The sequence below is a fragment of the Camarhynchus parvulus genome, chromosome 4 (genome assembly GCF_901933205.1).
Source record: "Camarhynchus parvulus chromosome 4, STF_HiC, whole genome shotgun sequence".
Taxonomy (NCBI): Eukaryota; Metazoa; Chordata; class Aves; order Passeriformes; family Thraupidae; genus Camarhynchus; species Camarhynchus parvulus.
This window is the reverse complement of record NC_044574.1, coordinates 9,411,071-9,429,457: the sequence shown is the minus strand read 5'-3', so window position 1 is coordinate 9,429,457 and position 18,387 is coordinate 9,411,071. Positions and strand designations below refer to the sequence as shown.

At 37.4% G+C, this 18,387-nt stretch overlaps 1 protein-coding gene across 2 annotated transcripts in view; it reads right to left on the bottom strand.

The window, feature by feature from the left end:
• The window catches only part of FAM193A (family with sequence similarity 193 member A), a 46,820-nt gene extending 32,219 nt beyond the window's left edge, over positions 1 to 14,601 (bottom strand). The window contains exons 1-6 of one of the 2 annotated variants that reach the window (XM_030946935.1): positions 14,576 to 14,601; positions 11,688 to 11,933; positions 9,277 to 9,443; positions 8,845 to 9,013; positions 6,549 to 6,783; positions 3,126 to 3,250 (exon numbers count right to left, since the gene is read on the bottom strand). In XM_030946935.1, coding sequence (XP_030802795.1) covers positions 3,126 to 3,250; positions 6,549 to 6,783; positions 8,845 to 9,013; positions 9,277 to 9,286 — 539 coding nt within the window. In that variant the 5' untranslated portion in view covers positions 9,287 to 9,443; positions 11,688 to 11,933; positions 14,576 to 14,601. Of the gene's footprint in view, positions 1 to 3,125; positions 3,251 to 6,548; positions 6,784 to 8,844; positions 9,014 to 9,276; positions 9,444 to 11,687; positions 11,934 to 14,575 lie in introns of those variants that run through there. The other variant, XM_030946936.1, reaches the window with a different exon arrangement.
• Positions 14,602 to 18,387: the final 3,786 nt, after the last annotated feature.

Below are 18,387 nucleotides of genomic sequence, written 5' to 3'. Positions count from 1 at the left end.
GTGCACAAGCAACTCTGCACATTAAAACTTGGGCTGTCCATGGGTTGAAGAGTACAAAAAGAAGTTTCAGTGGATACAGTGCCTTTGTGCTACAACGCTTCCTTACTATTAGTACAAACACTGTCAACTCCTGTTACCAGACCACAATCCACTACTTTTTTTGGAACCTTCGTTTCTAGTATTATGTAATCACGTGAAAATCAGATCCCTACTATATAAAAATCAGTAATTTGTTATCATTACTGCTCCTGACTAGTACTATTCTTTCACACAGCAGTTGTACATTAAATAATTTTTAAAATGTGCTCAAGTTAGAAGAAAAAGAACTCAAAAAAATTGTACTAGCAATGCAACAGCATTTACAGTTTCATTTTTTATTGTGATTCTGAGTAAAGGTAACGTGATCCTAGTAAACACACTTTCACCCCCCCAAGGCAAGTATAAAATAATATAGTTAACATTTCAGTCCTTTAAACAGAGGTGCAGTAAGTTCCTCAACTGCAGTAAAAACAAAGGTAACAAAAAGGATAACACATACATAAAATTTAACAATTGCTCACTTTAAAGTAACTGAGACTTCCAAGCCATACCTGTTAACAAACCGTCTCTGCCTACATATTTTGATCAGGAACACAATTTTTTTGGACAATGGCATTTAAACTAAGCTCTGCAAATATCCTAACCACTGTCCCATCCCATGCTGGAAAAGCAAAGGAGACAGAGAAGCCCCAGATATTGGTCACTTCATTGGTCACCACATCCCAATAAAGCAGTGTGGTGAATTCAGAGGGCATGTCAGAGGCTGCATGGAATCAGAAGCATCTTAACCCAATCAATATTATTTAACCTCTAAGAAATTCTTCATACTGACACCTTTATCAGGAAGTACTACCCACTGACCTTTGAAAGAACTGGATTTCCTCAAACACTCATTATGAAAATATATCCTTATGAGATGCTGTGTCTGACCTAGAAGCCCTGCTGAATAATTAACTCTTGCTAAGCCATGGACAGCCCTTACAGCTGGTCTGCAGACTGTGCAGCTGAGCTGCCTCCTAACAAGCCACAGATGCTGGCCATGTAGCCAAACAAGACACAACACATGAAGACCCTGGCAGTTTACCCCAGCAGATGTCCCCTGTCAGCTGTGGAATACTGACACAGCTGATCTTGTATCAGCTGAGCAAACTCCATCCCCACAAAGCTGCTGTTTAAACCTCCCTATGTGAACACCTTTTCTAGTCTGACATCTGATAAGCATCCTTGGAACTAACCACAGAACACCTTTTTGAAAAAGCCAAAGATATACAAAAATTTAGTGATTTAAGCAAAGGATGAAAGAAAGGATGAACACCCAAAATCTAAGCAAAACTGAGATGTCAAAATACCATTTCACATTTCTCTTCAGGAAGAGAAAATAACGAGGCCAGTGCTCTTTGTAAAGTAACTCTAGCAATACTTTCTTACTGCACAGAAGTGATTCTCTGTTCACCAAATGTCCAGAGGACTAGGCTGATCCCTGCTTTTCCATGTGAGGCTTCTGTGATGGAACATTTCTCCACTAATTTCCAATGGAAGGCAGAAATATATCCTTCCCAGAGGAATCTAATTCTGTCACTTCAAGACACAGAGAACTCAAAAATAAAATCCTGAGAGACCATGAACACGAACAAAATCTATGTTTATCAAAGAAAAACAAGACAGACACTAAATAACCTAGAAATGGGAAGCTGGTGCTGAACCTTTCCTGTCAAAAAATTATTCATGTCAACCAAACTAAGCAAAACCATAAGTTCAAGGGTGTTTCACATAAACTACCGAGAAAACACAAATGCATTGGAAAACAAAGTCCTGCAGGAAGAGATTCTGATTTCATGATATTGGTAAGCTTTGAAGATGGCTGTCACCACAGTGACAGCAGAAAAACAACTTCTGACTTAAAGTCAGTTGCTCTGACTTTAATTGCAGTAGCACAGAACAAGCACAGGAAATGAAAAATGCTTTTGTTAAGAAATAACCATAAAGTTCACTAAGAGCATTCTCAGCTATGCAGATAAAGGCAATATAAATATTTTTATATAGTCAGGATTGCTGGAGTAAAGAGGTAAAGAGAGGCCTTGTCAAAAAGCATGGACATGAAGGGTATCACAGAAAAAGAAGCCACAGATCACTGGAAAAATACACAATTAACATGCTGCTGAACACAGCAACAAAATCAGCTGTTGGGACAGGGGGAGAAAGGCTTTCAGTATCAACCTAGTTCCATCTAAACAAATCAGGTAACTTATGAGGGACCTTGGACTTCTTGCTGAGCCTGGCAACAATTCAATTTTTTGTCTCTTCTTTTTTCCTTTCTGGTATCTACTAGCAAAAGGAGGACTCAAAAGAAATTTTTTGATTCGCTGTGTGCAACATCTCTTGTAATAGAATTAGTCAAACTGCTCTTGCACCATGGAAAATTACCCAAGACAATACCTTTAAACCACATGTACACAGATCAAAAATGTGTCTTCATCACAAACAAGACTGAGAGGTCAACATGAACTACCCACAACTGTATGTTAAAAATGTTCAGACTTAGGGTAAAGAAAATTTCTACTGATACCTCTTCCCTAGAAAACACAAACACTTTGGCAGTACACAAATTACAAGCAGAGCAACCCTACTACGAAAATATACAAATTTAATGCCTCAGGAGCTTTAAAGCATGAGACCTACAAGCATACAGCAAGGGGGTTTCTCCAGTGAAAAGATGCTTAAAACTCCAAATTCAGTTTTGACCACTATGGGAAGCAGAAGGTAATGAGGCTTTAATTTGCTTGTAGAGCTGTAGAAACAGCAGCAATGCCTGATAACTGAAAACAGTACTACTCAGTCATACCATCACTATTTACACAGGATGCTGTCATTTTACTGGGTAACCTACAACTAAGCAAATTAGGGTTGTAATTCTTCTGACAAGCAAGTTATGACAGCAGCCTGTTCAATCAACAACACTCTTTTCAAGAGAGATCCACAAAGATTTTTACCAGTTGAATTGTAGCAGCATATTTTTTTTAATGCTGTGGTTGCAAACATGGGTTTTCTTCTCTTCTTGAAACCACAAAACAAAAGTTAAACTCTACCTTAGCTGTGACACCAGTGTTGGCAAGCTATTCTGCAGGAGTGGCTCAGAAAATACCAAATTTTCAAACAGATGCTTGTTGTGCAATTCCCACGTCACCTGAAATTTCTTCAAATGTTCATTTTCCTATAATGATAAAACAACCAGAAATAAAGCAGAGTTAAGGAAAAAAAATCAAAATTCTGCATAAGGCAAGAATTTTTTAAAAAGTCTTATTTCCACCCTACAGGCTGTATGAACCAGCTCAGATCTTATGTAGTTTAAAAACCCAAACCCTCAGAATTGAAACCATTTTTAATGACTTAAATAACCATAGCATCATTCCTTCTAAATTGTCATTAATTTAAGAAAAAATAACAATAAAAAAAAATCAGTCTGCATTATTCAAAGTTCCCTTTCATTTCTGCACCAAAAGATGCATTTTATTATCTGAACCTGTAATTCTCAGGTTTTCTTGTAAACAATTGTCTATTTATGATTTATTTTTCAATTTTTTAAACTTATCTATTATAAGACACATATACAATGTCAACCTATAATCTTTATTCAAAACAGACATAAAATCAAATAAGCAGTTCTCCTCAATTACAGCTTAAAAAATGAAGTTCTCTAAACAGACAAGACCAACAGCTTATTTCTCTGGTAAGCAGAACATTTTTGTATTTGAGGTTATTTAACACATAATTGTATGTAATTTCAAGAGCTAAACCTTAAAACTATTATCATTAAAACACAAGAATTCAAAACACCTATAATATACATTTCAAGGCAGCAAGTTTTCCTACATATAGCCAGTAGTAGGTAGGTTTTCTATATCAGGACTCAACCACACAGCAGAATTAAATGCAAACATTCTGGCTCTCAGGTCAGCAAGTGGGCCTTAAGTACTACAACCCCAAGCACCCATAAATATCATTATACTCTGGAATTTTAAAGTTTTGTTAATAACAGTGGGTCAAAAAATAAACCAACCAAACATATTTATATCAGACTTGAAGACAAGACTACCAGCATTAAATAAAAAACAATTAAGTTCAAAATATTATTGTTAAAAAGGGTAGGTGGTGAGGTTTTATGAGTTGCACAAGACACATGTATCTTTTCATTTTGTGTATTATGTTTTCAAAATATTTTAAATTTCTATAAAATGGTAGTAATTTCTCAAGGTTCTCAAGGTTCACTGAGGCTGACTTCTTAAGGAATTTCCATATCATGCTGTGAACCAAGCAATAAACACTTATCTACAAACTCTTTTGTACCAGTTTGTGCAGATTGTGGTATTTCTTGCAAAGAAACATTAGGAAAGTTTTCTTCTCCAGTCTGTATGCTGGGTACTTGAGGGCCCTTCTGTACTGACCAGAGTCTTTGCAAATTGCTGTCAGTAAAACATGTCATTCCCTGCACTGGTGGGACACAAAGCTTTAGTTCCTGCTATTGAAGTCAGATGAATTCCTTTGAAAGGAAGGACAACTATTCATAATTTCATTGAGAAATCAGTTTCTCACAGGTGGAGGTTCAAGGCATTATATGCCTTTATACAGTACACAATATGCAAAGCTTTCATCCTTAAAAGGAAGGCAGCAATAAGTTTAGAGACCTTGGCTGCCTGTTATGTATTTTACCTGAAAAGATTCCTTCCTCCATAGTGTACTGGTATCTTGAGAGGAAACATCCATGTACACTGAAAAAACTAGTGACCCTACTACCTGTACTGCAAACTGTCACATACTACTCAATTTAACAAAAAGGTTATTTATTAAATCTAGAAATGTATGACAAGACAGAGTATCCTACATTCTCACATTTCAGTTTCTCAAAGTCACAGCTTAGTAGAAAGATGTTTTCAGTACTGACTGGGCTGTAGAAAGAAAAAGACAAGAAAAATCCAGCGTATTTTGTGTTTTCTTGTGGTTCATTCTTTAAAAGAGGAGACAAATTTTGTTTTACTTTTAATTTTGTCAGGAAAGGGGTTGACTAGGGAGCTCAAGCATCTTCTGTTTTCTCATGGCTATGATTTCAATCTCCAATACCTACTAGTTTTCATAACTACTAGTTCACAGTAATTGCCAGGAAAGAGGTAAACAATGGTTATTTTCGGATCAGCTGTATAATTCTGGCATTAAAGGGTTCATTATTGGCAGAGCCACTTTGAGAAAGCTGAGGTGCACTGCAAGCCATTTGCTTTACAGCTGAACAAGCTGCAATGCAAACCAACCTCAAGAGCAACCTTCTCTCAAGCACCTTGTTAGAAACTTAGTGACTGTTAAAAGCAGCCAATAAACAGGAGATAGCAGTGACCTCATGCCTGTATCTAAGTGATAAAGCTGAGAAAGATAATAGAGACAACAGCAAATAGCACTGAAAACAAAAAAAACCCCATCAGATATGCTCAAGTTTTTTAGAAGAAACATCTTCCTGCTTTACCAATTTAATTTTACTGACAGCCCTACCTCAGTAATGAAACTCTGCTTCCTCTTCACTTCATATCCTCACCTGTGGCCATCACAGTGTATGCTCCATCTGTTTTTTCCTCTCTTTACCCTTTGAGAGAGTCACTTTCACCTAACTGGCAATAAAATCCGAATTCCCCATTTTTGCCACCTTTTTTTTTCTCCTTGCACAAAGCTTACACAAGAAAAGGGATGGGCAGGATGATGACATTAACAAAGGATGCACAAGAAAGGATTAATAACAAAACAGGATTAATAACCTTCTAAGACCTTAAACCAATAGAATTACAGAATTTGTTTATGGTATTACTCACCCAATGGACAGTTACTCAAGAAGAAATTTTTAAGCCTACTGCCTATTTTACACCCAAAAATGTAATCCTAAGTCTAACATGACAATCAATTGGCAAAAAAGCATTAAAGGTAGAACCTTAGAAATAATAAACTACAGAGCAGATTAAGTCTGAGGCAACACAATGTCTTCAAGTAGCCATCCTAGATCGTGAATGAAAAGTTGAAAAGTTTTCACTCAAAATCTAGGGTGGTTACTTGAAGAGATTGTGTTGCATCAGAATATATGGAAACAATTTAAGTTAGTGCTACACACAGAAGTTGGTGTCACTTAATCATGGTTGTGAAGCTACCATTAAAGATTACCAGAGGAGTGTTTTCCACATTAGGCTATATAATATTTTGTAAATCTGCTTAAAGATCTGTTTCAGAGTAAGTGCCACAAACAACATCCCATCTTTTTCTTTGTGAACAAAAAAAATTACATCAAGCCACTGTAAGAGATGCCTATTCCACACTTCTGAATATTTAACTGCATTTTCAGAATCTCCCTGTTTCCAGAGAAGAACACAAAGAGAACCTTACCATTTACAACCACAGAAGACACCTGAAAGAGCCCAGAAATAACTCTGCCAGCATCAGCCCTGGCAAGCAGGAGCACAAAGCTGTTTTTTCAGTCTTACCAGAGTAACTAGGAAGGCGCTGATTGTACAGGCTGCCTGGCAGAGTGCACTGTACTCCTCAAGCAGGAGGGAGATGAACTGCTGGGCCTGGGGGGGCCCTTCTGTGGCTAAGGTCGATGCAACCTTGGATCCCAGGGACAGGTGTCTGAGCAGGCGAACCTTCATTTCCAGCACGTATTCCCGAGCTTGCTGCTCCAACCGCTGGTAAAGCTGGTATGGATCTCTTTCACAAAGCCTTTAGTTTTACAATATTTGTGACAGAAAAGAGAAAAAAGAGAGCATGTAATCAACAGTTTTCATTTTCCTAGGAGTATTTACCAGTTACCATTATCCTCACCAAAAATAATCTCAGTGGTTTAGGTTTAGAGAACTACCTTAAATCTCAGAGAACATAGTCCAGTCCCCTATTTGTACACATATGGGACTGAGCGCCTGTGTACCTTAAGGAATAGGATGCCTGCACACTTGAGGAGTAAAATTATTTAGGATTTAAAATTTCACTTCAACTTGTGAGCTCAAAACCTTAACTCCATTTGCATCCAACCCTGCAGGCACCCAGACTCTTCAGATATGCTTCTTCACAATTTCTCCATGATGTTCTTAACATGTGACAAATTAGTGCCTACAGAAGAAAACTGAACATGATGGCTGCTTTGAACCACTTTAAATAATCCAATTTCACTCTAAATTTCTGGGCATGGAGTTTAAGCATGCACAGAATGCTTTGGGTTTTTTACACCACAGGGAGGTGGGGAAGAAGAAATGAATGGGCTAAGTACTTAAGAGTCAGATTAATAGAAGTCTGTAGCTATCTAATCCATGCTTTTCCCTCAGTACTCACAAAACAGTTCTATCATACTGCCATCAAGTATTCCAACATACAATAGGAACATTACTTGGCACCACTACTTATTCCAACAAAGACAACCAGACACTCAATTTTTTTGCCAGCTGTGTCTAACAAGAGCCAAGCATCGAAGTGGGAATTTCTGCCTTTTAAACAGTTACTCAGCCACAGCATGGTCTTCTGCATGGTACCTAAATGGAAGGTATTTTAAAAATGCATCCAATACCTACATTGACTAGCTTTGTAAAAAAATTCTGCATTATATTAGCACTACAGACTGGACACACTGGTGCCTGCCCAAACCGTATCCTTTTTTTATTTTTCACTTTATAGACTATAAGAAACTCAAGTGAAAAATAATCCAACTGGCATTTAAGTTTTCCTTCTTTGAAATCCTGTTTCTGTTTTTGTATTGTAATAATCTCTCTCAAAAGTGAAAAACAGTTCTGAGTAATGAAAACTAGTGAGTACGTAAGAAAGTTACACAGTATTATGTTCTGATTTCCAAAATTTTTCCATTAAGGAGATGCATAACATCAATAACCACTTTAGCTGTGATTCAGTTTTAATTACCAACACACTATGCAACATTTAAACATCTTTGATTTCCAAGCCTATATTGCATGTTTTGGTCACTTGAATAAATGAAGTGTGACTAATAGGGAGGGACATTATATTGCTCTGCTTGTACACAACTTACATATGAAACCAAACAGATTTTATATAAACAAAGTGCAATATGCTTATTTAATTATCTACTAAAGCCAGTTCACGTGCACAGTCATATTAAGAGTAGTGCTAGATGAATTTCTCTTTCAAATGGGTCTTTACCTCACCAGAATTTAGGTTTAACTAGAAATTGCACATGAGAACTGCAGCTCAGGTGAGACTGCTCAGATCTTGGTATATTAAGCACATATAGAACCAAGGAGAACAAAAACTCCTTGACCACACATGGAGTTAGAGAGAAACTGAGATGATCCTACTGGAGCCCTTCAGGGTTTGCCACACTATTCTTAAAAGTAGAAAACTCTCCACAGAGGATCTCATTAAGCCTATTTTCACTTCAACACCTTAAAAAGCTACAATTACGACTTCTAAAATGAGAATGAAATTGCAATCTGCCTCATCTAGTGATCAGTATCCAATAAAACTTTTCTTTATTTTTATAAAATTTCTTCCAGGTATTACAATCACAGTAAGGTACAACACTAACTACTACTAACTCAGGCTAGTTCCACAAAGTAAGATTTTCACATGGGGCAATTCAAACTTAACACTGTCTTATGAATAAGGCCTTTTGAAGAATAACATTCTAGGACCCTTCCATAATTATGCATTTATATTCCTATCGCAAACAGCATATGAATTTAATAGCTTCCCATGCATTCAAACTAGTATTGAAAAATCCTGAATAAAATAGAATTTATCTTCTTTGAAGTAATATACCTATCCACCAGCTCTTTCATGCCTTCTTTATCTGGTACCAACGACTTGGTCTTGGTCATCTGCCAGAGGGGTCCCAGCTTGACGATAAATACACCGGACCATGTATCTGACTTCAGACCAATAATTCTGCAGCTGCTGAGGTTCACGTTCAGGCTCTGCTGAATTTTCTCTGCATTTGAAGACAAAAATAATTACCCTCTGTTTGTATGCATCACATAAGCGTATTGATTCCTACTATTCCAGGAAAAAAAAAAGTACATTTGAAAATGCCTAGAATAAAGTATGAAACTGGGTAAATATTGCCATTCAGAAATTACTGTTACTGTCAGACAACCTGTTTCAATAGTTTAAGCACACAACTACAAACAAGCTACACAACTGGCAAAGTCTGACTACAACCTCTGCGCTGCTGAGGTTGAGTTCAGCTCTTACCTGCGTTCATTACAGGCCTCACAGTTGCATGCTATGTCTGAAGGAGAGGAATTGCTAAGATCTGCAGCAGGCACTGTCTGTGCACCAACAGTTATTCTTCCTCCTCCTACAGATTCCTGCTGTGATCCACTGTTTCCAAGAGGCATGTGCAAAAGGAAATCTTGGCTCTGAAAAAAAAAAAAATAACCCAAACAGTTTGTAAGGTCTGAAATGTTATTAGGTAGACAAATATTAAAGTGGCAATTGTTAGTACTGCATGTATTTTAGAAGGACACTCAATCAGGCACAAAGAATTAGTCTTTCAGAAGCCTAATAAATGCAAGAGATGAACAGAGACGACCAATGATACAAACAAAGCTTCATTTCTAATGACCAAAGTACACTGGCTATAATTATCACCTTTATGTACTTCAGCATAAACAATGAACTAAGCTAAAGGAAGGCTTGCATCATCCACACTTAATCATAAATCAGCACTATCTCTTCAGTCTCATGTAACAGTATGTTTGGCTTCCAGAGTTTAACAATCCCTTCTAGTAAAAATGATAAAATCTCCTTGTTTGTAACAGCCAGACACAGTATTTCATAGCAATGGATGTCAGAGAGCTGCTGCCATTGGATATGGATGCAATCTCCTGTGCACAACGCTGTTCAATTCCAGATGACACAGACCACTCACCCAAACTGCTGCTATTTTTGTCTGCAGCTTCTCTCCCTTCTCTGTGCTCCAGCCCCAGCACATGCCATGCTTCTCTCCTGCACCCTCCCAAGTCTGCCACCAGATTGTCCTGGCACCAGGCAGAGACCTCTCTCACATCAGTACTGTGACTGAAGGTGGTTTTTTTGTGCCCCAAATCCTGGATCAGAATGCAGACATAGGTAAGAGCAAACCTGCATGCAGTTACTACCAAGCAAGCTAATGAGAGCAGCAGCAACCTGAACACAGGAACACCTACAGCAAACCACCTGTATTCTGCCTTGCAGTCACTGGGAACTTTTTTTTTTTTTAGCTAATTTTGGCTTTTTTTCCCAGGTGGTTCCTCTAATTTGACTAGCCACCTAATTCATGTAGTTGCCTTTTTAAGTCAAGCTTCCAACCTTGGAAAATCTATTTGCTGTCTGCTTTTAAAAATTCCTCTTTAAAAAAAAAAACTGTTGCCAAATTAAAAAAAAAACCCTGAATTTTTATCTACACCTGGAGTATCTGTAAGTTAACAAAACATGTAGGAAGCAAAACCTGCCTTCCTTGCAAATCTAGAACACTCATTTTCTTTGCTAGTTCCTTAAACAGAGCTTAAATGTGTTAAAAGATTTGACTCAGTCTTGCTCAATGTGCCTCAGTCTTGCTGTGCTTAGAACTCTCTAGGATGTGTTTACCACCATACCACCACTACAATTCCCTCAGATGTAACCTCTTTTGATCAGTTTACTACCCTTGTTAATAGCAAGATTATCTGTAAACACAAGCTGTATACAAGTGATATACTCTTAAATTCTCCTTACAAAAAATGTCCTTATCTATACTTTCAACACAAGCTTAACAACACTCTCTATACAATCTCTCTTCACAGTGATTTACTGAAATAAAAACCTGTATGTGCCTATGGGTGTGTGCACAGCCTGTTAGCTCTCTGCAAGGAGGTGTCAGCTGGAACCTACAGTATTTCCAATTATCCCAAGTGTGTGACTTCCCAGCTCAGTCATGAAGACTTGGTTCTGCAGTATAACACAGTTTGCTTCTAATGAGGTTTTGCTGGACCTGTCAATGAACTTTTAGTATCTTCCTGCAACACTAAGCACAGCTCTTACATGAGTTTGAATTCACAACTTGAAATATTAGCACCACATATTAAATTGGTACTTGCTGTGCTACCAAGACTAGGAAACTGCTACATTCATGCTATGCAAAGTTGTGCTTCTTTATTAAAAATGCAGGAAAGAAAAGACAACAAAACTCAGAAATCTGGAGGAAGGTGTCAGTGCAAGTGCAGTGACTCAAGAAGTTCACTGAAAGAACAAGGAAAATTCTGACAGTTTACTTCACAAAGAGAGGAAAATGCACTATGAGCAGACATAATAGAAAAAAGTGTAATGAGTAAGGTCATGTTGGTAAAAGTAGAAGAAATTGTATTTAAGTACAGCGGATAAGGACAAAGCTTGAGATCCAATGAATTAAAAGCAAAAACCTCAGTGAAAAACAGATCCAAACTATGCACTACTTAAAACTCCTCAACTCAGAACCAGAACTCCTCACTTTTGGAAAATCTTCCCTGCTCATTTTAAATAAAGCCAACTCAAAAAACACTTAAAAAGCTTTTTAAGCATTTACAGTTCCAGTGGCTCCAAAGCACAAAGTGTCATGCAGCCCATAACTAAGCATCTTCTCCGTTTACTGAGCTACTTGAACTCACCACGAGAGACTGCTCTATTGTAGCGTGCCTCTCCTCCTTTTCCACTGTTCTTCTACAGTCTGGACACACCCACAGTGGGAGGTGCAGCATGTTGTTTGCTTTTGGAGATGTGGAAAGTGCTGTTTTGCTGGAATTCTTGATTCCGCTCTCTGAAAGCGAAGTATCTTTGCGTTCACTTCTACAAAGAAGACAATGCTCGCCAGTTGTATATGGTGCCCTCTGGCCCAAGCCAAAGGTAAATGGTGTCTACAAACAAATGTTTTGATAGATAACTGGTTATTCACAGAATACATACCATAAAAGATATTCTGATACTTGAAACTAACAACAAAACCCCCCATAAAACAACACACATATTTTACTAATCATTATAAAAGTGAATACTTGGGAGTGTCTCAACAAACACAGCAATCTCAATATCCATGAGGCAAACAATTCTGACTATTAATACATTCCCATTTAGGAGCATGGTCTACAGTCCTTCCCTCTAAAATACTTTGGCCTAGATGTAACAATGTAGCAAGTAAAAATAAAAAGGGATATTTACTTTTACTGTCACCATTTACTGATAAAAAAGAAAAATATCTCCTCTTTGAAGCTCTGTGACACTTCTGTTTATAGTACTACCTGAAATCAAGTCACTTTCAGCTAAGCCTACTACAAAATAAAAGTTTAAATCAGTTTCAACAAATCAAGTCAGTAGTGTCCTCAAATCCACTATCAGCTATTGAATCAAGCAGACTTGGCAACTTACAAGGACAGAGGTACTTCAAAACCTGAAATTTTTTCCAAGATGCTACAGCATGTGAAACTATGGTTCAGCCATGCAATGCTGATCCTTCACCAAGGCTGATAGTCAACAACAACTTAGGCAGCACAAGACAAAGAGAACCCAATTTTATGAGACATAAGAGATGATTGGAACAAAATATCATGTAATGGCAGAATCACAGATTTGTCCAAATTTATTACAACTGCTAACTCTGCCTTAATTAACAACACCTTCTATCTAAGCATCAAAAGAGTTTAATTCTTTCTCAAAGAAAAAGCAAACTCTAAGTAATTAAAGTGCTGTTCTTGATACTGCTCTAATCTCTAACAAAAAATATAGCTTTAAAGATCTTGTAAGGCTCAACTGCACAGGCACAGGTGAACAGATCTTTAGGGCAAAGGACCAGTTCAAGCTAAACCATAATTCACTCTCTTGTCTTCACAGCAACAACAAATCAATTCTCTAGTGCTGACATCTAAAGAAAAACAGTAGAGCATTACAAACACTGATTTTTGTGTTCTTCACAATTGTAAAACTGACAGACTCAGCAATATGGAAAGGAAAACTAAGAATTCTAGACACAAAAGCCCAAAAGACAGACTGATTACATCTCCACAAATATCTTCCTGTCTTTCAAAAGTTCATGAGAAATTTAACAGATTTATTAAGAACAGCTAACCTTTGCTCACTGCTGCCACTTGTACAATTTGCACCTAAGCACTAAGGCAGGAAAAAGAACACAATCTCTCCAGGAGTCTACTGCAGGTTTTTAGAAAACCTTCTCATGCAGGAAGACTCCCTCTGCCAGCTGAAAGGCCAGGACTGACCAACTCCTTTATAGGCTCTACAAACACCAACAGATTTCCCAAGTTAGACATTGCTCTTGGCTGACCTGCACTCAGCTGAAGATCTCATTCATGCCTAAAACCCCTGCATGCAGGAGGCCATGGCTGCTTATCCCTTAGCCCTGAAAGTTTCCTTCTTAAATCAATTTTTTTGAAGCCAGATTAGGTGAGTCCCTGTCAGAATGATGACATAGCATCTTCATAGCTATTTTGCAGGCAAATCCTTATGAACATCATTTGCAGGACATCTTCCAACAAGCAGAAAATGAAGAGGACAAAAATATAAAAGTTCAGAAGCTAAGACAACCTGACACTTACTCTTTTGCAAAGGCAAAGGTCATGGCAAACACACCTCAGCCACTCTGCAGGGACTTCTAGAAGTTAATATGTGTGTGTAACTTCCTTAAAGCTGCACCACAATCACTAAAAAGCCATGGCAAACACAGCAGGAACAATAATTTCAGTGAAACCCTAATAATCTCCCCACTGGGCCCACATTTATGACAGATGTGAATCTCAAATTAAAGCCCTTGGTTCCTAGAGCACAATGCAAATCAAGAATCAAAACTGAAACTTCAACAAAATCTAGACCACAAGCATCTCTGATACCTGTTATGACTCCATCCTACTAAAATGAAGCTATAAATTGCAGTTTCTTATTTATTTAAAGCATGATGAATGCAGTGAGTGTTCATGTGACCATTTCAACATGAGCAGTAAACTCTTGCTGGATTAGGAGAGCTTGCAATTAGGTCACATTTCTATGTCTCTTCAGTGCCATCAGAGCAAAGTGTACGTTTTGTGAAAAGCAGGCTATTTTTCCACTAGTCAAGCTTCAAAAAATGTGGGATGCATCTCTGTAAGAAAACACCCAGGCTCACTTTATCTCTGAAACATGTTCAGATATAACATTCATAAATGAAAGCTGGAAGTAGGACAAGTTGGAACTGAAATAACTGCATCTCTGCTATGTATTTAGATTTATTTCCAAGAATAACTTTATTACCATAAAACTGCATAGATTTTTTAACATCCAGGTCCAATTTCAAGCATACTATAACAATAAAATTTTACTTTAAAAAAAGATTCCACTGCTTTTTAAAGCTTAAATAGGAGATAATCAGAAACTGACTTCAATTACTAACATCCCAATCTCACACAGCATTCTTTTTGAAGAGTTTGATTTAGTATCTTTAATACTGCTTAATATCTTCTCCCATTAGTAAATAATTCTGCTTTTATATATACCCACAAAATTTGACTGCACATACCTGAGAAACACCTGTGAATTCTGATCCAACAGAACTGTCTGTAAACTGTGTACCATTTAGTGAAACCTGGAAAAATAACAACAGATTGGTTACAATAGTTGAGTTTATTGCTAAAAGAGCTTTATAAAAATTAAACAAAATCTTCCTCAGTATCTGAAGACTGATACACCAGCTTTTGAAATTTGAATCATCATTCAACTGCAGAGACAGAAATCTGCTTTTCTTTTGTAAAAAAGTTCTACAGATGCAAAAGTTTGGATTTTCAACTTTTGCACTATAGCTGTTTCAGCAGCAACTCTGAGCTGAAAGAACTGATACAGGAAAACAGAAAAGTCTTAAGTGCAAAACTGCATTTTTCCTTCAGTATTTGATTGCTTGCATTTAGCTTTTGAACTTCGACTACAAGTCAAAACAATAACAAAGATCTTGCCTTTTGAAACTTGAATACCATACTGCATAGAAAAATATGCAGTGTTAACCAGAAGAGTTTTCCACAGCAAGGCTCCCAGTGGCATTCAGCTACTCCACTGCAGCAGCCTCCCTCCTGCCCCAGGCTGTAACTCATACAGAAACCTCTGAGATCTCTTCTACACAAGTGCTACAGGGACTACACCAGACAGCAATGAAATGCCTTTTTACAAGCCCCAAGTGCTCTCTCACAGCACTACTTGAGGACACTAAATCAAAAGTAAAGTCAAGACAATGTATGAATTCAAGTCAGTGACAACGAAGAGCTCTAGATCATACCAACTTGAAGAAAAGGCATTTCATTGTTAAAAAATGGGAAAGGAGAAATGAAGTCAGTCCATTATTTTAGTCTCTCCTTCTTGAGCACTGGTTGAGCTTTTGAATTTCAGGTATCAGTTATCTCATGCTTCTGTTCCACCTTTCACATGCTTTTTCTAAACTCTTTTTTGCCCTCCAGTTTCCCACCTATTGCTGTTGAATATTAATGTTTCTAACACTACTCTAAAGACCACATATAAAACCAGTCTGTCTGACCAAGACACCCCAGATCTTGTGTGCTGTAATGACGGAAATCAGAAAACATTTCTGCCCTGTGCCCAAGCCATAAACTCTAACTGGAGCTGTCCTCAGTGCAAGGAGCATCCTTCAGTTTTATACATCTCACAGCACTCCCAACTGCTCAGTTTAGAGACAGGGAGATTATTGCAAAGCCACTGCCTTCAGCTGAATTTTTCCAAAGGCAAAGTGGGGGATTGTCAAATCACTGCTAGAGAAAGTACCAATAAGAAATCACACAACTTCACTTCCATACCCTATGCTATCTTTCCAGAGTAGATATTTAAGGAAAAAACCCTCATACACAAGTCAAGCATTTCAGGTCTAAATTTAATCATGGAACAAAAATGCTGATGTGGAACAAGTTCCCTATTTTTATTCAGGCACTTTCCAAAAACTGGGAAAAATAAGGGGTTTTGGATAAAAAGAAGTCTTCTTCATCAAGAAAAGATATCCTCCAGTCTGGAGGTCCACTGGTTATTGGCATTCATATACATTTAAAAATAAAGAAACCAGTATGAAAGTTTAGAATGAAACAGTTATCTGCAGCTAAAACCACTTTTTTGAAGAAAATGAATAGAACAAGAAGTTCATCCAAAGACATTACTTATTCATTAAAGGAGTACATTTACCTTCTTTACATTCAAGACAGTGATAATGAGAAATACGTAAGCCTTCACATTGAAACATGCAGGCATTGAGTGACCAAGCTAAGGTACTCAGAAATGCTACAAAAGTAAAAACAAAAACAATGGGGGGTTTTTGCTATCCACTAAATGTCACAGGAAGCCAAGACAAAATACTGACTGTCAGGAATGACTGCTTCATGGAAAGAGCTGTCAGAAAAGACATCTCTTGATCCTAAGCACTGTGCAGAATTTGCTTAAAAATATTAGTGCAACCCTCCCCCAGAATTTAATAGTGACCTAAATATCTGCAGGAGGAAAAACACCAAGGAATTTAAAGAGAGGAATTAGACAAATAGGAGGCAACAAAGAGAATCATCAAAAACTTGTGTGTAGACAATGAGATATAAGACATTGTATGTGAGGCCTAGAGGAAACATAAAAATCACAAAAAAAGAAAATACTTAAGTGGAGATGAATAATAACATGACAGGCAAGGAAGGAGATGGCTAAATAACATATTAGAGAAAATATTAGAAGAATCTTGTAAAAGTTGTCCAAATGAGGCTCAAACAATAGCAAGCTAAAAACAGAAAAAAATACAAGACAGTCTCACAAATAATTTAGGGAAGGAAAAAAAAAGTATTAAAACTACAATTAAATCCTTTCTTGAGGCACATAAGAAGCAAGGAGCCTGTCAGGATTGGTAAGGGTACAGCACATAAACAAATAGAAGCATTAAGAAAAAAAGCTTAAATAACCAAAAGTGAGGACAAACCCAGCAGAATTATTTTTTGCATGTTCATTAGGGAGGAACTTAAAAATATTCTCCCAGTGAAAGGTCTTTAAGGAATATGCATTAGAGGATCTGTTTCAAAGCAAAGCGCTGCTAGAAAAAAAAGACAAAAACAGTACAGAGAAAATGGACAAGCGAAAAATTAGCAAACCACCAAGAGTGGATGACATTCAGCCAAGAGTCCTAAGGAAATTCAAGGACCTCAGAATTGCACTAATAATTTCAGTATGTTAATGCTTGCTTTGTGCTTCACTGGTACTAGAGGAGCAAATTATTGCTTTTATTATTTATTTATTAAGCTTTTAAAAGACAAACTGCAGTTACCCAAAGGCTGTAATAAGAAAGTGCCGGAGATGACAAAGTCAGCTAATAGCACTAAATTCTTCATGCAACTAAAGAGACTGGAGAATGGCAGAAGGACCATCCAAGATCTAGTTACTGTGCCATATGTTGACAGATGTAACTCTGTGTGCAGAGGATTCAAGTGGAAGTGACAAGCTAAATGCTGTCACTCCTGAATTACCCTAACTTTTTTTATTTATTTAAAAAAGCCTTATTTTTTCATTCCCGAGTTTTTAATGATGTTAATGCTTTGTGTTTTATAAAGCTGTTTTGTGAAGGTAAATGCCACAAAGAAGGCTGACATTGATGATGAGGAACATCTGAATCTCCACAAGCACTCTTCACCATAATGAAAAGTGTGTGTGTGTGTGAAGTATTTCTGTTCTTACTATGAATTTTATTTACAATGGAAAAAATATAAGGAAAGATATCTTGTGTTTCTTGGAAGCTACTGTCACACCAACTCACCTTCCCCAAAACATTGATTTTCCTGGAGAATAAGACATGCAACATCATAGCAGAAAGTATGAAGAGAGAGGGAATCCCAGTTTAAACAATGCAGCCTGATTACACCCGAATGACCTTGAAGAACCAGTTGAGCAATTAGAAAATAAGCACTGAGAGACTGCCACAATTTGCTCTAATAGCCTGTCACTACTGCAATCAGACCTCCAGGAGGCTGAGTGACACATTGCTAGACAACACACCCCCATCTGTCTCACAACTGAGGCCTGCTGAAGACACACAAACATCATGAAAGTGAGAGTGAGGCAAGATCTCAGGAGAGCTCAGGAAAAGAAAAGCACAGGAAAGAAATTTAGATTCCATTCACCAGCACTGAACCTTAAACTGTTCAAAAGAAATGTGATGCTCAAAAATAAAAAAAAAAAAGCAAGACTGAATCAAATTTCTCACAGAGAAAAACAGCAAGGATAAATTGCACTGATTTTCTCAGGTGCATTAGGAAAGACAGATCAGAAAAAACAATGTTACCAAGAGACAATTATAGCTACACTTAATTCTAC